The sequence below is a fragment of the Sus scrofa genome, chromosome 9 (assembly GCF_054392235.1).
Source record: "Sus scrofa isolate SSC_HxYL_T2T_F1_AM1 chromosome 9, Sscrofa_HxYL_maternal_Yorkshire_Landrace_v2.0, whole genome shotgun sequence".
NCBI lineage: Eukaryota > Metazoa > Chordata > Mammalia > Artiodactyla > Suidae > Sus > Sus scrofa.
In genome coordinates, this window is record NC_139391.1 from 97379608 (window position 1) to 97407374 (window position 27767).

The 27767-nt window shown below is 38.7% G+C and overlaps 2 protein-coding genes across 27 annotated transcripts in view; one reads left to right on the forward strand and one right to left on the reverse strand.

Moving 5' to 3' along the window:
- The window catches only part of DBF4 (DBF4-CDC7 kinase regulatory subunit), a 31331-nt gene extending 22780 nt beyond the window's left edge, over positions 1–8551 (reverse strand). For 8 of the 9 annotated variants that reach the window (XR_014814230.1, XR_014814229.1, XM_084974093.1 and 5 more), the window contains exons 1-3: positions 8275–8551; positions 6913–7085; positions 1174–1353 (exon numbers count right to left, since the gene is read on the reverse strand). Coding sequence is in view for 7 of the 9 variants with exons in the window: in XM_084974093.1 (XP_084830219.1) it covers positions 1174–1353; positions 6913–7085; positions 8275–8320 (399 nt within the window). In the remaining 2 variants the exon portion in view is untranslated. 9 annotated transcript variants of the gene reach the window in all.
- A 185-nt stretch (positions 8552–8736) lies between these two features.
- SLC25A40 (solute carrier family 25 member 40) overlaps positions 8737–27767 on the forward strand; it is a 44765-nt gene continuing 25734 nt past the window's right edge. For 6 of the 18 annotated variants that reach the window (XR_014815991.1, XR_014815992.1, XR_014815995.1 and 3 more), the window contains exons 1-3: positions 8737–8989; positions 25163–25283; positions 26666–26725. Coding sequence is in view for 7 of the 18 variants with exons in the window: in XM_021102527.2 (XP_020958186.1) it covers positions 25187–25283; positions 26666–26725 (157 nt within the window). In the remaining 11 variants the exon portion in view is untranslated. Of the gene's footprint in view, positions 10656–22794; positions 22864–25162; positions 25284–26665; positions 26726–27767 lie in introns of all 18 variants that reach the window. The other 12 variants (XR_014815988.1, XR_014815989.1, XR_002347063.2 and 9 more) reach the window with 3 other exon arrangements.

The following is a 27767-nucleotide window of genomic DNA, read 5'->3' on the forward strand; positions in this document are numbered from 1 at the left end:
GTCTCTTTTGCAACTTTTTTCTTCTATACATTTGTCTCTTTTTTTACCAAGTGATGTCTCTTATGTAACTAATTTCTTTTACCTGTTCTCCCCCACCCATTTTCCACTGCTTCTCAAATGGTCATAGTCAAAAGTTGGGAAGGATATTTTTAAATAATTAATTTCGATATAAAAAAAAGACATTTAATTTTTCATTCTCTTCCCCTTTCCATACTCAACTCAATTTAATTTATCCTTCCCTGTACCTTACAATTTATTGGCAACTGAGTGGCAGGGATATGATGTTAGTAATTCTAGAACAGGGGTTGGCAAACTTTTTCTTTAAAGGGCCAGACAGTACAAGGTTTAGCTTCTTCAGGCCGCATAGTCTCTGTTCCAATTATCCCATTCTGCCTTTTATAGCAGGAAGCATTCAGTCAACATATAAATGAATGGACATGTCTGTGTTTTGATAAAACTTTATTTATGGACAATTAAAATTATAATTTCATTTAATTGCTACTTGTCACAAAGCACTCTAATTTTTTTTTTAAGACTGTACCTGTGACATATGAAGGTCCCCCTGAAGGGTCGAATCAGAGCTGTTACTGCTGGCCTACACCACAGCCACAGCATTGCGGGATCCAAGCCGTATCTGTGATCTACACCACAGCTTACAGCAATGCCAGGTCGTTAACCTACTGACCAAAGTTAGGGATTGAACCCATGGATATTGGTCAGGTTTGTTACTGCTGAGCCACCATGGAATGCCGAAGTACTCTTCTTTTGATTTTGCCCCAACTGTTTGAAAATGCAAAAACCACGCTAAGCTTACAGGCTATAAAAAATAGGCCACAGGCTAGATTTGGCCTATGGGCTATAGTTTGCTTGTCCCTGCTCTGAAACAAATAAAAGATTTCTATTTCTTCTTTAAACAATGGTCTGTTGTTACTTTTTAGTTGTAAAGTACTCTAAAAATAAAAGCCATCACAAAGTGCAAGGGCCTATTTTAGGAATCAGAGCATGACTACACAAGTAGTATTTCTATATCTATAGCAATCTTATTAATGATGGGAAGGGACTCTTAATGTAGATAATGTTCTATCTAAAGTGAACTCTGCTTTCAGCCCACTCTTGACAACTATGAGATCCTATAGCCTTTTAGTGAATTTCAAAGCATAGTAAGAGACTTACTGAATCTGGAGACTTAAATGAACTTCCATCATGGCTGGGATGAGGTGATGTGGTTTCTGCAGCATATGCAGATTCTGGACTTGGTACAGGAGAAATTCGTCCCAAGGTTTGTGCAAATTTAGCTTCCTTTTTATTTGAAATAAGATAATTGATATCTTTGCTGAGAAATTCTTCAACTCGCTAAAGGGAAATAAAGTATTTTTAAGAAAGTCATATATAAACCATAAACTGTTTCATATGCTAGATATAACAGAAAATGCCAATTTGATGCATTTTATTATTTTCTAAATTTGTGGGTTTTATACTGTATTATTCTGAACTGAGAGTTCTGAGAAAGTACAATGGGAGTTCCAATAACACAAAAACAGCATGCAGTTTATATATCCTGTTTAATACACATAACAACCTGTGTTACTAATATTATCCATATATTGTGGAGAATAAAACTAAAGAGAAGTGACCTGCCTGAGGTTACATCCAAATAACAGAATTTGAACAGAGGTATTCTTTTTTTTTTTTTTTTGGTCTTTTTTGTTGTTGTTGTTGTTGCTATTTCTTGGGCCGCTCCCGCGGCATATGGAGGTTCCCAGGCTAGGGGTCCAATCGGAGCTGTAGCCACCGGCCTACGCCAGAGCCACAGCAACGTGGGATCCGAGCCGCGTCTGCAACCTACACCACAGCTCACGGCAGCAACGCTGGATTGTTAACCCACTGAGCAAGGGCAGGGACCGAACCCGCAACCTCATGGTTCCTAGTCGGATTCATTAACCACTGCACCACGATGGGAACTCCTGAACAGAGGTATTCTAATTCAAGTCCATGCTCTAAAGTATTACTATCTAGCAGAACTCCTTGTAATGATGGAAATATTCTTTATCAGCACTGTCCAACATGATAGCAACTGCTACATGTGGCTACTGAGTACTTGCAATGTAACTAATGTGACTGTGAACAACTGAATTTTAAACTGTATTCAATTTTAATTAATTTCAGTAGTCACGTGTGACTAATGCTACAGTACTGGACAGCACAACTGCAAACTCAATGTTGTATCTTTCCATAAGACTTAAACTAATTAAAAAGTAGGGACCCTTACTTTGAAGAGTGCATGACTATTTGAAGACAATTTCCCTAGTTTGAAAACCACTGCTTAAATGCCTGAATTTATAAACACCTGTAACAAAGTCAATGTTATTGAAGACCATCTCCATCCAAAGGCAGGAAAATTAAACTAAGTAGAAATACTTTCAATTATTAACTATTTGCATAAATGAAAGACTCCTAAAATACTTTAAATAGCCATATCTACTTTTTATAGGATCTTAAAATATAAATGAAGATAATGAAATATGAAGCAAAGTATGTAAGAGATGAGTTAATTTCATCTAAGCATGAAGCAGAATTTGCTAAGACCAGTTGCTTTGGTTAAATGAAAATCACTACTTTTTTCTTGGGCAACATTTCATCTACTAGTAAATAAAGTATTTTATATATTCCAGAGACTACAAACTCAAGGGCCAGCAAGAATACAAATGAACAATTATATGTCAAATACTTTTATTTTCATAAATATGTGATCCTAGCACTACCAGAGGTTCCAATTTTTCAAGAAGCCCAATCTCCATGTTTTTTTTTAAAAATGCAATTAAACAATTAACATAAAATTTACCATTTAAACCATTTTTGAATGCACACTGGCATTCTGTACGTTCTCACAATATTGTGTAACCATGCCCACTATCCATTTCTAGAACTTTAAAAAAATCTTCCTAAACTGAAACTATACCCACTAAACAATTAACTCCCCATTTTCCCTCTTACCAGCTCTTAATTTCTGCCATTTCTATGAATTTGACAATTCTAGGTACTTAATACAAGTGAAATCCTGTATTTGTCCTTTTGTGTCTGGTGTATTTCATTTAGCACAATGTTTTTAAAGTTCACCCATGATGTAAACAGGGACCAGAATTTCATTCTAAGGTATGTACATTCTACTGTATGTATATTCTACTTTATGTATAAACCACATTTCATTTATCCATTCATTTGCAGATTAACATTTGGATTGTTTCCACTTTTTGAATATTATGAATAATGCTGCTATGAATATGGGTGTACAAGTACCTCTTCAGGACGCTTTCAGTTCTTTTGGATATATATCTTGAGGTGGAACTGCTTAATCATATGGTAATTCTATTTTTAATTTTTTGAGGAAACAGTGTTTTCCATAGCAGTTATACCATTTTACAATTTCACCAACAGTGCATAAAGGTTCCAGTTTCTCTACATCCTCACCAACACTTATTTTGATAGTGGTCATTCTAAGGCCACTTTTGATGTGAAGTAGTATCTCATTGAGGTTTGTTTGTTTTTTTTTTTTTAAAGGGCCGCATTTGTGGCATATATAAGTTCCTAGGATAGGGGGTCAAATCAGAGGTACAGCTGCTGGCCTATGCCAGTCACAGCAATGGCAGATCCGAACCCTGTCTGCGACCCACACCACGGCTCATGGCAACCCCGGATCCTAACCCACTCAACGAGGCCAGGGATCGAACCCACATACTCATGGATACTAGATGGGTTCTTATCCTACTGAGTCACAATGGGAAATGTTTTTTTTTTTTTTTTTAATTGAAGTACAGTTCAGTTACAATGCTAGTAACACACAGTGTCAATGTGTGTTGTAAGCAAAATAATTCAGTTATACCAACATATATATTCTTTTTCATTAGAGCTTATTGCAAGATACTATACTTTCAGGTGCTATATAGTAGGACCTTGCTGTTGTTTTATATATAGTAGTTTATATCTGCTAATTCCAAATTTGTAATTTATCCCTCTCCTACCCCTCTTTCCCCTTTGGTAACCATAAAATAGTTTTCTCTGTCTAGCTCTGTTTTTGATTTGTATTTCCCTAATGATCAGCGATGTCGCATATCTTTTCATGTGTTTATTGCTTATTATCTTCTTTGGAGAAATGCCTATTCATAACCTATGCTCATTTTTTAAAAACTGGGTTGTTTTTTGTTAAGTTTCAGCTCTTTATATTCTGGATATCAATCCCTTATCGGCTATATGATTTGCAATTTTTTTTTTTTTGTCTTTTTGCTATTTCTTTGGGCCGTTCTCGCGGCATATGGAGGTTTCCAGGCTAGGGGTCCAATCGCAGCTGTAGCCACTGGCCTACGCCAGAGCCACAGCAACGCGGGATCCGAGCCGTGTCTGCAACCTACACCATAGCTCACAGCAACGCCGGATCGTTAACCCACTGAGCAAGGTCAGGGACCGAACCCGCAACCTCATGGTTCCTAGTTGGATTCGTTAACCACTGCGCCATGACGGGAACTCCTGATTTGCAATTTTTTTTCTCTTGTGTGGGTTATCTTTTTACCCTTTCGATAATGTTCTTTGATGTACAAAACCTCATTTTTATTAAGTCTAACATATCTTTTTCATTTGTTGTCTGTGCTTTTGGTGTCATAGCCAAGGAATCCATGCCAAATATGTCATGAAAATTTCTCCTTTTGGAGTTCCCATTGTGACTCAGTGGAAATGAATCCAACTAGGAACCATGAGGTTGTGGGTTCAATCCCTAGCCTCGCTCAGTGGGTTAAAGATCTGGCATTTCTGTGAACTGTGGTGTAGATGGCAGACACGGCTCAGATCCTGCATTACTGTGGTGTAGGCTGGAAGCTGTAGCAACTGCAGCTCTGATTGGACCCCTAGCCTGGGAAGTTCCATATGCTGCTAAAAAGCAAAAAAAAAAAAAGAAAATTTCTTTTATTTTCCTCTATGGGTTTTAGCTCTTACGTTTAGATCTCGATCTATGTTTTGGTTTTTTTTGGCTGTTCCTGTGGCATGTGCAAGTTCCCAGGCCAGGAATTGAACTGGCACTATAGCAGCGACCCAAGCCACAACAGGAACAACACTGGATCCTTAACCCACTACTCCACCAGGGAGCTCCTTGATCCTTTAAAAAAAAAAAAAAAATCAAACAAACCTTTAATAACATGTATACAAATGGGGGAGACCCAGGAAAACTGCGTAGTTCAACAAAATAGCTTAAGCCCTTGCCTTAAATGCTGTATGCAGCTAAAGACAGAAGAGGATGTTGGCGGGGGTAGACATCAACGAAGAGGAAGGCAATTGACATGGAGATGGGAAAATAAATTGGTAAACAAATGTTTGCTGAGGTCTGAATAGACAATGGGACACAGAGGAGTTTTAACAGATTTTTTTGTCTTTTGAGGGCCGCACAAGTGGCATATGGAGGTTCCCAGGCTAATGGTCAGATTGAAGCTGTAGTAGCCGGCCTAAGCCACAGCCACAGTAATGCTAGATCCGAGCTGCATCTGTGTCTGCATGTGTGGGGAGGTAAGAATTTGATAATAAAAATTTTTAGGAGAAATTAAGTCATAAAGTTAAAAAAATCCACAGCTTTGGGGAAAAATTTGGACACTTATTGCCATTAACATGCTCCTCACTTCACTGGTCCACTTCAAACTTTTTTAGGATAAAAACTTGAAGTATATGAAACCAGCTTTCAAACTGTCTCTAAATTATTATCTAATGCGTAAGTTAACTCAAAATTTCTTGCCTCAGGAACTGCTATGGGAAAGAGGAGAGAGAAAAAAAGGTGGGCAGGGCAGGGAGTCCCTGTACTAGCTATTACACTGCTGTTTTAGTTAGAGCAGTTTCCTTTTACTGGCTATGTACTTTGGACTTCTGAACATGTTTTGTTAGAAGGGTTCTATTGCTAAAAACAAATCTAAAATTACTGTTTTAGATCAGAAGGGTTTATGAATTTTTCCATCATATTTAACAGAAAGCTGTTAAACTACATCAGATGATAGGTAGTTTGTAGCCATTGATTGCTAGATCAGAATAGCACAGTACATGTGTGTGAGTCAGGAAATTAGGCTAATTCTACCCTGGACCAGTCACTTAACTTCTCTGGATACTTAAGTACTTAACTATTATGACAAATGTGTGACAATGTTTAGTTTTAAAAAATGAATAGCAAAAAAGTAGCTCTTCCAAGATGAAGTAAAATATCACATCAATAAACAATTACAAAACACTTGTTACATGGTCTGCAAATTCCAGTCATGGCAGGATCTGCTCATATTATTCAAAGATGTTAACTAGCACAAATTCAAAGCACAGCAGAAACCTCTGAAGTAGGAAATATAATCTTAACCTCACTAAAATTTACCCCATATTAACTTTAATTCTAAGAAAATCTTAGAATTTAACCCAAATTTTCTAATTTGCTAACCATTTACTCCATGTATAAGGTAAGAAAGAAGCAGGTTTTCCATATTTATAATTTATAATAACTTATAATCCAAAATTGTTTTCTTAATGACATTCATTCTACTGAGACTTTATCATTCAAGAGGAATTTTAAGTCTTTGTGGTTTGAACAGTTTTCCATGTTCTGTAAATAACATTCTTTTATGTAGCTTCCCAATCATAATCAAGAAGCTCCTTCCATCTGGAGGATATCCCAACAAGACAACCAGAAGACAATCTCACTCTTTGTGAACTTTACACCAGACTAATAATCACAGAAACCTGAAAATTTTATCATTTATGATCAACAGCTGATAGAAATTTTAAGCTTAGTGTTTATGTGGTTGTAAGTTTTCCAAAAAGAAAAATTTAAATGATTACATATTAGAAAGTACTAGTTACAAAGTTTTCTTTTTTCGTCAAAAGTGTATGGTTTTGACTTACCCCTCCTAGATCCTTAATGTCCTTTTGCAGTTTTTCAGACAGGGCACCAGAAGGTAAGTCAATATAAAACACTTTTCCCCAGAGTGGCTTATATTTGGATTTTTCTGGTTTGTTATCAGTTTTCAGAGATTTCAAAGATGGTCGGTTTTTCTCATTTTTAACCTGGATTCCACCTGTTGTTTAAAAAATTTAGAATCAGATGATGTTTTATGTAGATGAAATTTCTACTGTTTTGAAAATATTCGTTTATATAATAATCATACTATATAGAGGGAAAAATCTTTATAATTTCACTAATTTAGCAGTCATTAACATTTTGTAGTACCACACAGAATAAAGGCAAAATACCCTATATATTTTAACAAACACTATGTCACAAAATAATTACTGCTTACAGTCAGTAGTTAGATTTGCAGGAAATACGTGTTTATTCATGTTTTATGCGTTAAGGCAGGGAACTATATGAAACCAATTACATCTTAGGATGTAAACTCCGTGGAGTACTTACCAAATACTCAAGGAGCTTCTGCCATTCTGTTGAACACTCAAAACTGGTACTTAACATGTTGAACATCAAATAATGCAAGAAACCTGTTACCCAGAATGACCCAATCCTCTAGTTTCTATCTGCTCAAGGTTTAGTTTCAGTCAGAGTTACTGTACATATTAAGAACTAAATGGTCCATTTGAAGAACTAAATCACCATTCATTTCATTCTTTTGAAAACAAATTTGAGATCCAAACAACTGTTTAAAAAATTAAGGACTCAATCTGCTCATAAGTAGAAGACCACAGTAAATATACATATACACTATACATCTAAAAGGAAAACTTAAAGGCTGGAATCCTTTACCAAATAAAAGTGATCGAAAAATGAAAATTTACCTTTGTTTCTATTTTGAAAACAACAATGGTGTGTTTGAAATACAAATACTTTCCCTCCACTTTATGAGTAAAACCAAAAATCTACACCCACAATCACCCAATTTAATCCTGAAGCGAAAAGCCCTCAGCACATCTGCTTTTAAAGAGACTCTAGCTACAGCCTCAAACGGTCGCAGCGTCTGTGGGAGCCCCGGAGAGTTCCCGGGTTCGCACATTGTCTTCAGATTTCACAACCGAAGGCACCACTGGGAATCTGCGGTTGAAGCTGGAACGCTGAGGGCGCGAGAGCAGGGCCGGGATCCACTCACTTTCTGAGGCAAAACCTTAAACCGAGCCTTCCTTCAGGCCTCAGAGCAGAAGGAACATGTCAGAATAGGAAAGCAGCAGACTCAGCGCGAGAAATCTCAAGAATTAATAATGGAACCAGGAGGGGAGGAAAGGATTAAAGGGACTGCGGGCGGAGGAGGGGCTTCATACCCTGGAAATGTCCTCTGCTGTGGATCCTCATGGCTCCGGAGTTCATGGCAACTCGCCGGTACCTACATGCTGGGTCCGGGGAGGGTGTCGCGCCGGGTGGCCGCGGAAACACAGCTCCTCGAGGCCCGTTGACCGGCCGCTCGCTTCTCCTCTTCCGCGGGCCACCACACCCACGAAGGAGAGAGGCCGCGTCTATCCGCCGGGTTTCCGGGGCCGAACTTAACCCCAGGGCGCGGAGCAGGAAAAGGTGAAGCACAACGAGTGGGCTGCGGCGGTTGAAGATTTGAAAACGCGTCACGCGACGCGGCGCCGATACGCGCGCCCCGCCCCCTCTCACGCGGCACGCCTCGCCCCGCCTCGCGCTCGCCCCCACGTGCCCGCCCCCTCGCGTCGCGCTGGACCCCTGCGTGCCCGCCTCTTCGCGCTGCGCGCCCCACCCCTCACGCCCCGCCTCCTCCCGCCGTGCGCCCCGCCCCCACGGGCCGCGTCTCCACCCGCTCCCCTCCCCCACTGCGATGCTTTCTCAGCCTCATCTTCGCGGTTGGTTCCTGCTGCTTCTTGTCCCTATGCTTTTTTGTACAGTCCCTGTGGCTCGGAGTTGACCAAACGTAGTGAATGCAGTTAGCACCAAAGGCCGGCCCACCCTGCCCTCAGCGTCATTCCCGCCTTTTGAGGTTGCTGGGACCGCCTGCACTGCAGCCGCCTCCTCCCTCAGGTACGCTAGTTTTCCTCGACCTGTCCGGAGGGCTGGAAGCGCGGCGGCTGCGGCCGAGCCAGGACTCACCTTTAGGCCGGGCAGGTTGGCAGCGACAGACTCTGTTCGGCTCGCCCAGAGTCGCAGAGCGTAGTTTTCCCGCGGTCGCCCCGCTGGCTGGAGGCAGGCCGCAAAGGGACTCTCCCGGCAGAGAGCGGCGGCGGGTTTGGGGGGGGCGTCGGAGCGAGGGTTGGGCCTGAAGGCCCCGGCCTGGAGCGCGTCCGGGGCGCTTTGTGCCTTTTGATGCTTGTGTGCACCGCTCAGTTAACCTCTGCTGTGCACTCTGTTGTTTTCGTCTTATTGGGTAGAAGTTTATTTCAGCAATAACAGAACGAAAGGGGAATTCGAAATCTCAAGTCTACGATTTGGGGTCTGGACCAACCACCGATTAGCCTGTAAAACTTGGGTTTAATTACCTAATCCCTTTGAGACTCAGTTTTTTCATCCGGGACTTGTAGTAAAGAATAAATTTGAATGTTTTGAGAAGTAAATTAATTTTCTAAGTGGGAGAGCGCTTACACATACAAAATGAATTTTGGTGTTTCTGCTCTTAAACTTCTTAAAGAGTAAAAAGGGTTAAATCTTGTGCTGTTTTGCTTTTCTTACCTCCTGGCCTCGGTGGTCACTTATTGTTTAATGATTGATTTTTAACTCAGTAGCTCGGGGAAGTTAGTGCCGATATCACCGTTTCACAAATAGGTAGTTTAAAGCAAAGATAAGGGTAAATTGTAATACCGTTAGTCAAAATGGAGAGCACAGAGAGGTGGTCCAGGTTTGCTAAGGGAAATTAGAGTTTTGCAGTGATGGTTTTAGTTTGAGGGGCTTGAGGAGACAGGTGTGGAACTGTCTTTATTAGACGCTTGGTAATATTTGTCTATAATTCAGGGGAGATGTTCTGGAGGGAGTGATGGTGGTGGCACAGAAAGGGAATATAGATTGATTTGAGAGACATGGTACAGACCAATCACTGATTCTCAGTCATAGGGTGATATGTAAAAGGTTATCAGATCTTGGAGGAGGTATAGTTTGAACAAACATATTTCCATTAGAATTTCTTTTTGGGAAATAAAATCTGTTTTCAAAATGTAGGCTACAAAAAGAGCACAAGATTTATATGTTCACAAGAAGTTTTAAAAGATTGAGAAACACCTAATATAGAATGCAGTTAAAGTCATGGGAGAAAATGAAATTGCCCTGGAGAGCATGTGAAATAGGAGAAGTAGTGATGAGCAGAGGATGAGGAAATAGAGAAAGAGATGGAGAAAAGGCCACAGAGTTAGAACTGGGAACCAGTCTTCAAATGTCACATAGTTAAAAACATTGGGATTGACAGGCTTTACTAACTATATGGCTTTGGGTAATTTTGATCTAGATTTTAATTTGTGAAAAGAGGGTAATAAACACTTCCAGGTGTTCTGAGAATTAATTGAAACTCTTTTGAGAGCTAATTATTAGTGCAGTGCCTGATAGAGTGAGAGCTGGCAAGTGCTGTCGTTTTGTTGAACTCCTGTTATCAGCCTCTCCGTCTTCAGAGTTCCAAAAGGCTAAGACTGGAAAAATAGGGCTTGGATTCTGGTGATGAAGATGTTTTTTGGTTACTTAGTGACAGTTTCAGTAGATGGCTAAGGTAAGTACTATATAAAAATGATGGGCTTGAAGTGGAGACAGGTTGAATATATTACTAAAAAATTTGTCCCTGTAGGGAATTTATAGGAAGGGACAATAGGGTCTTGGGGAGGTTTGGGGGATATGGGAAAGATTTATACATGTTTCTGTTGAAGAAAAGAAAAACAGGGAGTCTATTTTATGTTCCAGGGAAAGATGAGGTACCTTTCTTATTTACTGTATTGAGGAAGAACAGTAACATATTGTCATCCTAGGCTTTTAGACACACCCTTGACTGCACTGTAAGTGATAATGTCAAGCTGTGAATAAGCAGAAAGTCTGTTTTTACTGGACAGTGTTAAAAAATGTCTGATCTGTAACCTAAGGACATTTAAAAAAATTATTTTTGGGAGTTGTCTTTGTGGCTCAGTGGGTTAAGAACCTGTTTAGTACCCATGAGGATGCAAGTTCCATCCCTGGCCTAGCTCAGAGGGTTAAGGATCCAGCGTTGCTGCAGACTGCCGTGTAAGTCCAGGATGTGGCTCAGATCTGGCGTGGCTGTGGTGTAGGCTGGCAGCTGCAGCTCTGGTTCAGCCCCTAGCCTGGGAAGTTCTGAATGCTGCAGGTGTGGCCCTAAAAAAAAAGAAACGGTATTGAAACTCAACGAATTTCCTGGTGGCTCAGCTAGTTAAGGATCTGGTGTTGTCACTGCTGTGGTGCTGGTTTGATCCCTACCTGGCCCTGGAACTTATGCATGCTGCAGGTGCCCCCCGCCCCCAAAAAAAGCCGGGAATGAAACTCAGATCTTTTAGTAGCCACCAGAAGAGGGACATGGTCATATATCTGTGGCCTGTTAACATAAGTCTCCTTAGTGGACTCCTTACTATCATGTAAATAATCAGGACTGTTGGTAATGAGGTTTATGTTAGTACATCTTGATAAGCTTCACATGAAAGGTATACATTCAAAAAGAAATGGGGCAGTGTTACTTGTGAAAAGTTGGGTAAAGTTCTCTCAAGCAAAGTTGCAGACCATTGAAGAGAATCATGGTCTAATTAAATAAAACATTTGGCTCTGAATCAAGAGAAAATGAATTTCATTCAGTACTGGCTCTAATCCTAGGTAATTTTATGACCTTGGGAAAATACTAACCTGCTCTACTACAATTTCCTCATCTATAAATGGAAGTAATATGTGCCCTGTCTACCCCACACCTTTTTGTGATTATCAAATGAGGCTCTAATTTGTTTTTTCAGACTACCTCATATATATACAAATATACATTTTTAATTTATTTTTATCTTATTATTTTTGCTTTTTAGGGCTGCACCTGTGGTATGTGGAGGTTCCCAAGCTAGGGGTCTAATAGGAGCTACAGCTGCCGGCCTCCACCATAGCCACAGCAATGCCAGATCCGAGCTGCATCTGGGACCTACACCACAGCTCATGGCAATGCCGGATCCTTAACCCACTGAGTGAGGCCAGGGATGGAATCTGCAACCTCATGGTTCCTAGTCAGATTTGTTTCTGCTGCACCACAACGGGAACTCCCAAATATACATTTTTATTCTAGAGTGTAGACAAATGGATTTAATCATTCTTCTGTAATACCACTTCCCTTTCTTCTTTTTCTTAAGCCTCTCTACCTGGCTGGCTGGAGGTTGCTCCTCTTTCTTTTTCATAGCAAGCCTGACTTAGATTCAACCTTTTATCTCCTTATTTGGGGCCTTCAGTAATATCCCAGTAATTTATTGATATATTATCTCCTGAAATGTGTTCTTTTGCTATTTTTATTAGTTAATTTTCATGTTTTAGAGTCTCACTACCTTGGTGAATTGGAGGGCCTAAGGTTTTTCTGAGGTTAGTTTTTAGTTTTCCAGGCTAAGCTTATGAAAGGATAGTGGCTATGGCCTTGAAGTCCATGCCTCAGGTTAGGATAGGCTGGGAAACCAAGGAACAATAAACATATTGAGTCCTGGACCACAACCTAAGTGAAGGGTGAAAAATGGAGAATAAGCTACGCAGAATTCAAAATTTGAGAGTGGCTCACTCTGAGACAGTATAATTCAGAGGCTGTTGTGGCACCTGCAGGAGCAGTTAAGCATAATGAGTTGGTCTAGAGGTTGTATTATGTTTTGAAATAGATTGCAAATTCCTTTAGGATATTACAAAATATGTATTTGGCCATGACTGTAGTCTACCTACCTATCCCACTTCTTTCTTTCCTTCTGTATTGATTGAACATCTACAGTGTGCTAGGCCCAGTGAAATTGGTTTATCCTAAGACCCCCATAGACGTCTCATTATGTAAATTAAAAATTTTTATAATATTTGTAATAATCCACATACAATAAAGTGCACCCATTTTAAGGATGCAGATTGATGACTTTTTTTTTTCTACCTTTTAGGGCCACACCCGCGGCTATTGAGGTTCCCAGGCTAGGGGTCGAATCGGAGCTATAGCTGCCAGCCTACACCACAGCCACAGCAATGCAGGATCTGAGCTATGTCTGTGACCTACACTGTAGCTCATGGCAACAGTGGATCTGTAACCCACTGAGCGAGGCCAGGGATCAAACCCACAACCTCATGGTTCCTAGTTGGATTTGTTTCTGCTGTGCCAGGATGTTAACTCCAGGTTGATGACTTCTGACAAATCAACATTTCTGTTCCTTCAGAAGGTGTTTGAATCTCCCTTCTCTCACCAATGTTAACTACTCTTCTGATTTCTAATAACATAAATAATTTTTCCTTTATTTTGACTTCATATAAATAGAATCATATAATTTATATGCTTTGTGTCTCAGTTATTTTGCATAACATAATATTTTTATGATTCATCCATGTTGCTACCTGTTTCAGTAGTCTATTCCTTTTTATTACTGAGCAGCAGCCATTGTGCAAATGTACCACAGTTTATCCATCAGCTGTTGATAGCTGTTTGGGTTGTTTCTAATTTTGTGTTCGTTGTAAGTAATGGCTCCATGAGCTTTTGTATATAAGTCTTTTTGGGGATATATGTTTTTATTTTTTTTTTTGGAATTGATGGGTAATATGTTTACTGCATATTTGACATGACAAACTATAGAAGTTTTTAATAACTGTTTTCTCCAGCAACATATAAAAGTCTCAGTTGTTAAACATCCTAGTCTCTTACTAGTTTTGAACTGGTATCACACGTATTTTTTTTTTTTGTTATTTATTTATTTATTTATTTGTCTCTGCCTTTTCTAGGGCCGCTCCCTGGCATATGGAGATTCCCAGGCTAGGGGTCTAATCGGAGCCATAGCCACTGGCCTACGCCAGAGCCACAGCAACGCGGGATCCAAGCCGTGCCTTCCACCTATACCATAGCTCACGGCAAGGCCAGATCCTTAACCCACTGAGCAAGGCCAGGGATCAAACCCGAAACCTCATGGTTCCTAGTCGGATTCGTTAACCACTTTGCCACGATAGGAACTCCATTTTTTAAAGTTTTATTGAAGTACAGTTGATTTACAATGTTATCTCATGTAGTTTTTAAAAAGATTGAGGTGAAATTAGATAAAACTCACCATTTAAATTGTTTTGAAGTGTATAATTCAGTGACTTCCAGGGTATTCAGTGTTGTGCAGCCATCACCACTATATAATTCCAGAACATATTCAGTACCTTGTAGAGAGGGTCAATAACCTTTAAGCAGTCATTCTTTGTTTGCCCACCTCCTCAACCTGTGGCAGCTATTAATCTGCTTTCTGTTTCTATGGATTTGCCAACTACAGATATTTCATGTAAATGGAATCATAAAGTAAGTGTTTTTTTGTGCTGGCTTCTTTGATTTAGCATAAAACATTTTTTGGGTTTATTCGTGATTAGCATGTATCAGTACTTCCTCATTTTTTTTTTTTTTAATTTTTTTAAGGCTCGGTGAAATACTATTCCCTGGTAAGGGTATGCCACATTTTGTTTATCCATTCATTGCTTGAACATTTGGGTTATTTCCACTTTTGGCTGTTATGAATCACAACACTCTGAACATTTGTGTACGAGTTTTTGTTAAACGGTATTTTTCTCTTGTGTATATACATAGGAGTAGAATTGCTGCGTCATATGATAATTGTTTTTTGAGGAATGGGCCAGACAGTTTTCTACAGTGCTGGATCATTGTACATTCCCACCAGCAGCGTAAAAGTTTGCCTGTTTCTCCACTTCCTAATCTACACCTGTCGGTTTCCTTTTTCCTTTTCTTTTTTTTTTTTAAATTAATTATAGCCTTCTTACTGGCTGTGACGTGGCATTTTGTGTGTGTGTGTGTGTGTGTGTGTGTCTTTTTAGGGCCTCACCTGCAGCATATGGAAGTTCCCAGGCTAGGGGTCAAATGGGAGCTATAGCCGGTGGCCAACGCCACAGCCATAGCAATGCCAGATCCGAGCCGTGTCTGTGACCTACACCACAGCTCACAGCATTCTGGATCTTTAACCCACTGAGTGAGGCCAGGAATTGAACCTGCATCTTCATGGATACTAGTTTGCTTTGTTAACCACTGAGCCATGATGGGAACTCCTGAAGTGGTAGCTTATTGTGGGCTTTTAAAAAATTTTTTAAAAAATTATAGTTGATTTACAGTATTCTGTCAATTACTGCTGTACTGAAAAGTGACCCAGTTACACATATACGTACATTCTTTTTCTCATATTATCTTCCATCAAGTTCCATCATAAGTGATTGGCTGTAGTTCCCTGTGTTATACAGCAGGATCTTAATTGCTTATAAACTCAGATGCAGTAGTTTGCATCTGCTAACCCCAAACTCCCAGTCCATCCCTCTCCTTCTCCCTCCCCCTTGGCAACCACAAGTCTGTTCTCCATGTCCATGAGTTTGTTTCTCTTCTGTAGATAGGTTCATTTGTGCCGTATTTTAGATTCCAGATATAAGTGATATTATATAGTATTTGTCTTTCTCTTTCTGACTTCACTGAGTGTGAAGTTCCATCCATGTTGCTGCAAATGGCATTGTTTTGTACTTTTTTATGGCTGAGTGGTATTCCATTGTGCATATGTACTGCATCTTCTTAATCCATTCATCTGTTGATGGACATTTAGGTGGTTTCCATGTCTTGGCTGTTGTGAGTAGCATTGCGATGAACATAGAGGTGCATGTATGTTTTTGAGTGAAAGTTTTGTCGTGATGTATGCCAAGGAGGGGATTGCTGGATCATATGGTAGTTCTTATTTAGTTTTCTGAGGTACCTCCATACTGTTTTCCATAACGGTTGTACCCTATTGTGGTTTTGATTTGCATTTCCCTAATGATTAGTTGAGCATCTTTTCATGTGTTACTTGGCTATTAGTATATCTTTTTGAATGTGTATAGTTCTGTTGCCCATGCTTGTTTTCTCTCTTTTCACCCCACCCCCCCGCCCCCGAGGCATATGGAATTCCAAGGCCAGGGATCAGATCCAGCAGCATTCACGACCCAAGTGTCAAAGCCGGATACTGAACCCACTCTGCCAGGCTGGGGATTGAACCTTTGTTCAACTCACAAGATGCTGCCGATCCCATTGCGCCACAGTGGAAACTCCTTTGCCTATTTTTAAATTGGGCTTTTGTCTTTTTGTTGCTGAGTTGTGAGTGTTCTTAAGGATTTTATGTACTATGCGCTTATCAGATAGATTAGCAAAAATTTTCTCCAAATGTATGGGTTGTCTTTTCACTTTTGCTGTGGTATTCTTTGATACACAAAAGTTTTAACTTTGATAAAATCCAATTTTATTTATGTTTTTCTTTTGTTTCTTGTACTTTTGGTGTTATATTTAGGAACCTATTGCCAAATCCAAGTTTATTTAGCTTTACTTCATTTTACCTTCTAAGAGTTTTATAGTTTTAGCTTAGGTCTTTGATTCGTTTTAAGTTAATTTGTGTATATCATGTGAGCTAAGGGTCCAACTTTTTAGATTCCACATATAAGTGATAACATGAAATTTGTCTTTCTCTGCCTGACTTTCTTCATTTAGTATGGTAATTTCTAAGTCCATCCATGTTGCTGTAAATGGTATTATTTCATTCTTTTTAATACTCCATTAAAAAGAGTAATACTCCATTGTATATATGTACTACATCTTCTTTATTCATCTTTCTATGGACGTTTAGGTTGCTTCCATGTCTTGGCTGTTGTGAATAATGCTGCAGTGAACATTGGGTGCATGTATCTTTTTGAATTATGGTTTCCTCTGGAGAGATGCCCAGGAGTAGGGTTACTGGATCATATGGTACAGATTCTTCTTGAGAAAATATTCTCCAACTCATTTTATGAGAATAGCATAGCCTTGAAACCAAAACCCAGTAAGTATGATGTAAGAAACACCAGGAAAATATGGAATTCCCATTGTGGCTAGTTGGCTAATGAATCTGACTAGGAACCATGAGGTTGTGGTTCAATCCCTGGCCTTGCTCAGTGGGTTAAGGATCTGGCATTACTGTGAGCTGTGGTATAGGTCGCAGACGTGGCTCGGATCTGGCATTGCTGTGGCTGTGGTGTAGGCCAGCGGCTACAGCTCCGATTAGACCCCTAACCTGGGAACCTCCATATGCCACAGGTAAGGCCCTAGAAAAGATAAAAACCTCAGGAAAAAAAAAACAAAAAAAAAAAACAACCAGGAAAATAGAAAATATTTTGAACAGAAGGAAAATTACAACACAGTATATCCAAATTTGTGAGATGCAGTGTAAGCAGTGCTTGGAGAGAGTTTTTAGCACTTCAAAGCCTATCTTAGAAAGGAAGAAACGATCTTAAATCAATGATGTCAACAAACACAAAGTAAAAAGAAAAGAAGTTATAAAAATGACATGAGAAAGCTGTGATATAGAAAACAAAAACAGCAGTTCCTGCTGTGGTGCAATGGGATCAGTGGCATTTTTGGAGCTCTGAGATGCAGGTTTGATCCCTGGCCCTGCACAGTGGGTTAAGGATTAGGCATTGCTGCAGCTGTGGCTTAGGTTGTGAATGCAGGTCAGATCTGATCCCTGGCCTGGGACTCCATATGCTTTGGGGAGGCCAAAAAAGAAAAAGAAAACAAAAACTCTAGAGAAAATGAGATTGAAATTTGGTTGGAGATTGGTAAAATTTGTAAATCTCTTGGCAGATTGATCAAGAAAACAGGAGGAGATGTGGAGTTCCCCCCTGGTGCAATGGGTTAAGGATTTGGCATTGTTTTGGCAATAGCTTGAGTTGCTGCTGGAATGTGGGTTCAATCCCTGGCCCAGTGGAGAGGGTTAAGGATCAGCATTGTCACAGCTGTGTTGTAGGTTGCAACTGTGGCTCAGATTCAATCCCTGGCCGGGGAACTTCCATATGCCTATAAGTGTGGCCAAAAAAAAAAAAAAAAAAGTGCGTATTAACTAATATAAAGAAAGAGAGGCAGCATTGCTACAGAACTTATAGGCATTAAAAGGACAAGCAAGCAATATTATGAACAACCTTATGCTCATAAATTCAACACCTTAAATTCTTTAATATGATGAAGAATCTCTTAAAAAATAAATTAAAAGTGTGGAACAACCATCATCCTAATGGGGAATCTTGGCTTCTTTTCAAATTCAGGAATGGATCAATGATACTCATTTTCACCACTATCTAATACTGTAGCGTATGTAATAAGAAAGTTTTAACTGGGAGCATGGTAATTGGGAATGACAGTAATGAAAGTCATTGTTTGTAAACAGTATACACTTTTACACAAAAAACTCAAGAGTTTATAAATGAATAACTAGAAATAGAATTATTTAAAGCAGTGTTGACTGGGTATACGTTTAATATACAAAATCAGTTGCATGTGCTAACAGAGAGAATGTGTAATTAAAAGGAAGACACTTTATTATTAATGTTAGAGATTACCAGGTACCTAGAGTTAGATCTGCCACAAATATGAAGTGTCTCTATAGAACAAATTTTAAAACTTTTCAGAATAGCATTAATGAAGATCTGAATAGGAGTTCCCTGGTGGCTGGGGATCTGGCCACTCTTGTGGTGCGAGTTTGGTCCCTGGCCTGGGAACTCCTGCATGTCATGGGTATGTCCAAAAAAACCCAGTCCTGAATAAATGGACTGCATTCATGAATATTAATTCTCTCCAGATTTATCTACGTAGATTCAATTAAATTCTAATAAAATCCAAAGAGATTTTTATTTTATTTTATTTTTTTGGGGGGTGAAGGAGAAAAAGATAGCTTTATTGCTTTGCCAGGTAAAGGAGGCCACAGCAGACTAATGCCTTAAAGATTGTGCCCTCCTGAAGAGATTTTTTTAGGGAATGTGGTAGGATGATTTTTAAACTTAACATGAAGGATCATAAGGCCAAGAGTCAGAAGTGACTTCAGAAGTGACACTTTTTTTTCTTTTTCTTTTTTTTTTTAAAAGGCCTTACCTGCAGCATATGGAAGTTCCCAGGTTAGGGGTCTAATCGGAGCTGTAGCTGCCAGCCTACACCACAGCCACAGCAATGCCAGATCTGAGCCACGTCTGCAACCTACACCACAGCTCACAGTAACTCTGGATCCTTAACCCACTGAAAAAGGCCAGGGATTGAACCTGCAAGCTCATTTTTCCTAGTCAGATTCGTTTCCACTGTGCCACAACGGGAACTCTAGAAGTGACACTTCTAAGGAAGAGGAACAGGAAGGGTGGACTTGCCCTATCAAATATAAGAACTTATTAGGATGCACTAATAACAGTGTGGTATGGTTTAAGGATGGATAAGTTGACCAGGAGAAGAGATAGACTAGAAATAGTTCCACATAGGAATTAAACTTAGTTATGACCTACAGTAGCATGTCAGTTTAAAGGAGAAAGCGCCAATTATTTAATAATTGGGGCTGAATAAGTAGTTAACTTGTTTTTACATGGGAAAAGATGAAATTGGACCCTTATTTTACATGCTATTAAAAAATGAATGCATATAGAGTTCCTGCCATGGGGCAATGGGTTAAGAATCCAACTGCAGTGGCTCAGGTTGCTGTGGAGGCATGGGTTCCGTCCCTGGCCAGGCATAGAGGGTTAAGGCTTGGGCCCTGCCTGCAGCTGCTGCTTAGGTCATGACTGTGGCTCAAATCCGATCCCTGGTCTGAGAACTCCATATGCTGCAGGGTGGCCAAAAAAGAAAAATAAAAGGTAGACCTCATGTGTTTGGTTTACCACAAAAATACGTAAGAACTTTATTGAAAGATACTTTAAAGAAAGTGGAAAGACAAATCATAGACTCTGAGAAGAGACACTTCACACAATCTGCAAATAATTTGTACTAAATTTTCTTTTTTTTTTTACTTTTTAGGGCTGCACCCATGACATGGGGTTTCCCAGGCTAGGGGTCAGATAGGAGCTATAACTGCTGGCCTACGCAACAGCCCCAGCAACGTCACATCTGAGCCATGTCTGCGACCTACACCACAGCTCATGGCAACACCAGAACCTTAACCCACTGAACGAGGCAAGGGAGTGAACCTGTGTCCTCATGGATGCTAATCAGATTTGTTTCCACTGAGCCATGATGGGAACTCCTGTACTAAATTTGTAATAAAAATTGTATAATAATTTGTAGTAAAAATTTCCTCAAACCAATATAAAATTTAAATGCCTCAACAGAAAAATGGACAAGAAATATGAATGTTCGTGTTACATAAGAGGCAACACATACTGCTTATAATGTGAAGAGATGTTCAGCATTGTTAATGATGGGGAACATAAAGCCAGACTATAATAACACAGTGTTTAACGTACATTTGATGAAAAAATTTAAAATTCTGATGATACTAAGTATATATTGATTTTTTTATCTTCTGACTTGAATATTGCCCCCATCCTGTTACTCAGACATCTCCATTCATCACTTGGTTCAGTAGATTTTGTCATCAAATAGCTTTCAGTTCTTCCCCCCAAAAAGGCTCATTGATTAGTCATGTTTGAGATTGTTTGCCGTTTATACTTGAAGACCACCTTGTCCAGGTATAGCAAGTCATTAATACTAATCTGAGTACAGAATGCAATGAAAGTATAGGAAGGGGGAGTTTCCTAGGGAGTTGAGGGAGGAAACTATTCTTGCAGAACATTTGTGAGATGTCCCAAAGTTAAAGGAGCTATTACTGTTCAAGTCATCATTCCCACTAGTTCATGTGCTTCTTGAGAAAGGGATAGTACCTGACACTTAGAAGAGTGGAAAGATTCAAGGAAAAAGGTAAGTAGGTTGATCGGGCTAGAGGGAATTTAAAGCACTGGAGAATACTTTTTGAGGCTTCAACAATACGCTAGGATTACTTCCCACTTTGTCTCCATATACTCCCAAATCTGTGGGCATCTCATCCATTTGACCTGCGGTATTTTGAAAAGGAGACTAATTTTTCAGATCTCATATGTGGATTCATGTTATGATCTTCAGGAATTTTTGAAAGGACATTTTTCTGAAATACTTAATATATATGTTAGGAAATAATAAAAAGCTCAGTAATCTTCAATTTTTGGCTCTAAAAATTTACATCTAGATTTTTGTATTTTTTCTCTGCTAAATAATTGCTAAAATATATATCAGTTTCTCTGGTTTTGATTTCAGGTGAGAATATCCAAGTTGCCAACTTTCTGGGATGTGTGTCAAAGTACTGTAGGCCTTTTTACCTTTCTGGAGGAGTCGAATACCTATATTGTAGAATATGTGTATTATATTTCCACTTAAAAGACCTGTGTTCATTTAAATGTTAGAACTATGTTCTTAGATTTGAAGATTTTATGTACATTTCAAGAATTAAAAAAAAAACAATTTATTGTGCACATTTTCCCATATACACAAAAATACAGAAGAATGAAAATATTTATCACCTAGATTTAATAGATTATTAACATTTGAATTATTTATTTTTTCTGAAGTATTATACTCTACAGCTCTCATAACATTTTAGCCCTTAGTACCTCATTATGAATGACCCTCTTTTAAAAAAAAGACACTTTCTGAGTAACCACAATACTATTATCTCGCCAAAATCAACAGTAATTTTTTAATATTATCTAATATCCAGCCCATGTTCAGATTCCTTTCTTTTCTTTTCTTTCCTTTTTTTTTTTTTTTTTTTTTTTTTTTTGTCTTTTTGCCATTTTCTTGGGCCGCTCTCACGGCATATGGAGGTTCCCAGGCTAGGGGTCCAGTCGGAGCTGTAGCCACCAGCCTATGCCAGAGCCACAGCAACGCTGGATCCGAGCTGCGTCTGCAACCTACATCATAGCTCACGGCAACGCCGGATCGTTAACCCACTGAGTTAGGGCAGGGATCGAACCCGCAACCTCATGGTTCCTAGTCGGGTGGGTTCGTTAACCACTGCGCCACGATGGGAACTCCCTTTCCTTTTTTTTTAAAGGGCTGCACCTGCGGCATATGGAACTTCCCAGGCTTGGGGTCGAATCAGAGCCACAGCCATAGATAGCAATGCTGGATTTGAGCTGCATGCAACGCTGGTTCCTTAACCCACTGAACAAGGCCAGGGCCCGCATCCTTGTGGATACTATTTGGGTTTGTTTCCACTGCATCACAACGGGAACTCCCCAGATTTCTTCTGTTACTTTCAAACTGGCTTTCTAAAGTTTGTGTATTCGAACGAGGATGCATTTGGTTGGTGACTGTCTTAAGATTCCTTTATTTTGTACAGTGGTTCCTCCCTTGCCACCTTTTTTCCTGCCTTACTTTCATTTGTTGAAGACACAAAGGCAGTAGTCCTATAGACAGAGTATTACACCTTCTCCTATGCTGTGGCAACCTTCACCATGTTGCTTTAGTCTCTGAATTTCCTTTTGGCAACCTTCACCGTGTTACTTTAGTCTCTGAATTTCCTTTGTGTGTCACAAAATCTAGTTGTCCAACTCCTAATGATGTTAAACTTGGTATGTTCAGGTTTAGAATTGTTTTTAAAGCTCAATGTATTTATTGTGATAATACTAAGATTTTTTGTGAAAATACTTTCATAACTCTAATGATAGCATTTTGTGGAGAGCTCATGTTACTCAGAGTACTTAATAGAATTATTTAGTAATAATACTTTATAAAAATCTGATTTATATTTTAAAACTTTTTAATATACTCCGTTCCTTTAGGCTTGTTATCCCTCTCCTGTGTGAAAAGATAAAATAGTTACTTTCTTTTTTCACTATAGATTTTCAGCTACTGATGTTACAAACAGTAAAATATTGGAACATAGACTTGAGGAAAAGACTTAAATCAGGTAGGCAAATAATAAAAGTCTAAAACAATACAACTACCATTCATTTTATAAAAGTCATTATTGGGACAATTAACAAAATTGGAAAATGAATTATAGAATACTGTCAGCATTGTTTCCTCAATTTGATAATTGTACTGTGATTATATGGTCATATTCTGAGGTATTTGAAATGAAGAGGGTATGATATATGCAGTCTACTTTCATATGGTTCAGAAAAAAAATGATATGTAATATTAGAGAACATTTGGTTTAATTTAAACGCTAAAAGGAATTTATATATTCCCAGTGGAAGTATAAATTGGTCAAGTCTTTCAAGAAAGCATTTTGGTAATTTGTTTCAAGTTTTAGCTTAGCCTAGCAGTCTTATTTTTTCCCCTATAGTAATTGGATGAACACTACAATAAGATGTATGTATAAGAATATTTATATGAGAGTTTATGTGATTAATAAATTAATGAAAAATTGACAGTAACTTAAACATCTAACGATATGCAGCTGATTAAATATTAAAAACCATATGAGCATTAAAATAATAATGTAAATCTTTATTTATTTATTTTTTTGTCTTTTTACCATTTTTTGGGCCGCTCCCATGGCATATGGAGGTTCCCAGGCTAGGGGTCTAATTGGAGCTGTAGCCACTGGCCTATACCAGAGCCACAGCAACACGGGATCTGAGCCACGTCTGCGACCTATACCACAGCTCATGGCAACACTGGATCCTTAACCCACTAAGCAAGCCCAGGGATTGAACCCGCAACCTCATGGTTCCTAGTCGGATTCATTAACCACTGAGCCACAATGGGAGCTGCTGAATCTATATTTATTGACACAGTGTCTGTAATTTTAAGTGTCAAAGCTAGCCACTAAAAATAAGTAGCATTAACCTATTATGTCTTTCTGAAAGACACAGATAAATGAATGTTTGTGCATATTTTTTTTTGTCTTTTTAGGGCCTCACCCACAGCATATGAAAGTTCCCAAGCTAGAGGTTGAGTTGGAGCTGTAGCCAAGGCCTTCATCACAGCCACAGCAATGCCAGATCCGAGCCACGTCTGTGACCTACACCACAGCTCATAGCAATGCTGGATCCTGAGCGAGGGCAGGGATTGAACCTACGTCCTCATGGATGCTAGTCAGATTTGTTTCTGCTGAGCCAGGATGGGAACTCTGAATGTTTGTACATATTTGATCAGATATAATCTTTACATATGTGTGTGTGTGTGTGTGTGTGTGTATATATATATATATATTATACATATATATGTGCTTTTGTGTACATGGATATTTGGAAAGATGGTACCTGTATGTTACCAGTATTTTTTTTCTTTTTTATTAAAGTAGTTGATTTATAATGTTGTGCCAATTTCTGCTATACAACAAAGTGACCCAGTCATACATATATATGTATACACATTCCCTTTCTTATATCATCTCCAGTAGCTATTTTTAAATGTTTATAAGTGATTTTCATACTTGAATTTTTCCAAAGAGTATATGTTGCTTTTCTCTTGAAAGCGTTCCAAGATAATGCTTCCTATAAAGGTTATATATCTTGATTTTATTTTGTACCCTTGCAACAATGTTTGATATACAATAAAAATAGTATTATATTTGCTGATAACTTTGTGCTGGATTAGTAACTGAGTAGTTTTTTGCGGCTAAATTTCTGAGCCTTGCTAGTCAGCTGCTTTCATTTTGTTTGGTGGCGAGAGCCCGTTTTCTTTTCTTTCTTTCTTTCTTTTTTTTTTTTTTTTTTGTCTTTTTGCCATTTATTGGGCGGCTCCCATGGTATATGGAGGTTCCCAGGCGAGGGGTCGAATCAGAGCTGTAGCCACCGGCCCACGCCAAAGCCACAGCAATGTGGGATCTGAGCCGCGTTTGCAACCTACACCACAGCTCATGGCAACGCCGGATCCTTAACGCACTGAGCAAGGCCAGGGATCAAACCCACAACCTCATGGTTCCTAGTCAGATTCGTTAACCACTGAGCCACGACGGGAACTCCAGAGCCCATTTTCTTAATGCTCTGTTCATTGCCTTACAAATGTGATGCTGCTCACACAGCTTAGCTCAAGTACGTTACCATTTTTGGAAAATCAGAGAAAGTGTTGAATTAATGACAGTTGTATAGTGCTTTTGTGTATAGTACTTATATTTTTACTTCTATAGTGGTTAACGACATGTGCTTTGATGGTAATACTAATTATGGTTTTTGTAGTTTATTAAACTCTTGGCAATTAATTTTGAGAGGATTTTCCATTTAACTTTTATTTCACATCTTGCTCTTCTTTAACAGATTTGTCTTCTGTTAGTTAAAAATATGGATCCTGAAGCAGAGGGACCAGCAATTATCACGGTGACACCTCTTCAACAAATGCTTGCCTCTTGTACAGGAGCTATACTGACATCACTGATGGGTAAAATAACGTTATGGTGTAGATTATGTAATTGAGTGAATCATTGATTCCATTTGAGTTTTACTACCTATGAAATCATGATGATATTATCATTCATGCTTCATCATGATGGCTTGAAAAGAACCCTGGACAGAGAATCCAGAGACTAGAATTTTACTCTTTATTTTGTCATTCTCAGGATGAATGCAGTTTGGGATAGCTCTTAATCTCTCTGAACTTCATTTTTCGTCTGTAAAATTATGGGCTTAGGTCATGAGTTCTTTGAGGTCCCTATCCATATTAAAGTTTTATGACTCTGTTGTGCTTTTTATTTAGTAGAAAGAAGATGGAATAAAATATAGCATAGTGAAAAATACAGAATTTGGGTAACTTAGAGTAGCAATAAATACAAATTATGTTTTTGCTTTGCTTTTTTGTAATGGTGAATTGCTTAAATTTCTCTGGAGCACATTTTTCTTATATAGGCACAGCCAAATGACATAGGTGATAGTTTAGTTTTTTAATGATGTTAAGTTGGCTAGTTATTTAAATAAGATAGCAGATAATTAGAACGAACATAAAGTAATTATAGTGTAGTGTCTTACTTAAGGTCAGAATGCTAGGGTTGTAAAGGCCTTAGAGAGCTTCAGATGTGACCGCCTCATTCTCAGACAAGGAAATATAGCATGCATTCTGGAGTTCTCATCTGTGGCTCAGTGGAAATGAATCTGACTAGCATCCATGAGGACGCAGGTTCGATCCTTGGCCTCACTCAGTGGGTTAAGGATCTGGCATTGCCATGAACTGTGGTGTAGGTTGCAGACATGGCTCGGGAAAAAAAAAGCAAAAATACCCAAAAACAAAAACAAATAAAAAAACTCCCATTCTCCTTTGCTGTACTGTTCCCAAATGGAATAATGCAATATGGTAATAAGGATGATTTATGGCAAACTTACTCACGTTTGCATTATTTACACCTTTTATTTGATACAGATGAATTTAATGGATTAAGAAGACTTATGTTTGATTATTGATTACTTGTAGTACAGAATTATTCTCAAATATTTAAATAGACTTTTGGGACTTTCTTTACCTTAGCATGCTTTCTTACAAATACTAGTATTTTAGTTTTAATGCTAATGGTATTATAATTGTAGAAATATTATAAATGAGAGTGAAGTGTTTGTGAGAGAAGTAAGTATTTTTTTTTATTGGTTCTCTCGAAATGAAATTCATGGCAAAAAATTAGAATGTTAACAATCAAAACCTCTTCAGGGTAAATAATCTTACCCATTATGTAGTCATGAGGAAAGACATCATTTGATGTATTTTGTGTTCTTTGGATAAATATCTGTTCAATTTGCAGGTATCACTTGTTAATTGAAATTTATGTATCTTCACAGTGACACCCTTTGATGTTGTTAAAATTCGACTCCAAGCCCAAAACAACCCATTCTCCAAAGGTTTGTGTTCTAGTTATCCTGAAAATGTAAGATTTTTAAATGTCACTGCATTCATTTTTGTATGAATAAAATCCTTTTGGGGTCAGTTTTAAAAAATAGATGCCTTTATCCTATGCAAAAATATATTTTCATCTCTTAATTGTCTGTGATGAGGTCTAGGCAGAAAACAAGTAAGTTGACCCTTGAACATTGAGGGGGTTAGCACCCCACACCATCTGTGCAGTTGAAAATCCACGTATAACTTAGGTTGGCCCTTGGTGTCCATAGTTCCTCCATATTCACAGTTCCTCATCCTCAGGTTCAACCAGCTGCAGGTAGTGTAGTACTGTAGTATTTATCATTGGAAAAAATCTGCACATAAGTAGACCCTCACAGTTCAAATCTCTGTCATTCACGGATCAGCTTCCTATGTGTATGTGTATATGTAACACATAAAACACTTTTGTGAACCTAGTAATTAAAGCAGAGATGATTTTATATGTGAGTATACCCTCACCAGCAAAAACAGAATTATACTTGTAAGGGACCTTAGAATCTATCTTCCTCCTTTGGTCCAAGACCTGTGCCCATCCTAGAATGTTGATCTAGCAGTCAACAACTTGAATAGTGAGAGGAAGTTCCATTATTTTATCAGGCAGCTTGGTTAATTGCTGAACATAGCTTAGGTGGATTTTGAGAAGAGTAGTTATATATTTTTATTAGATGGGCAAAAATAGAAATTCCTTGGTCACTCTTTTACAGTTTTATAAAGATGATATCATTGCAAATGTGTTTCAGTAGCAAAAGACAGGCTGGACTGTGAGAAGGTTAGCTCAGATGTCAATGCCACTGTGTTGAATGCATAGCAGTGAGATGGGATGGACAACAAGCATTATATCAGATGAATGAAAGGATAGATGGATTGTAGGAAGAGACTGTAAGGTAGTTTCCTATGCATTACAGTTACACAAATGTATTATAAAACTGACAGAATTATATATGGTCAAATAGAGAAGACTGTTTTGGCAGCAAGAATGAATCCAGTAATGACAAGGAATCATTA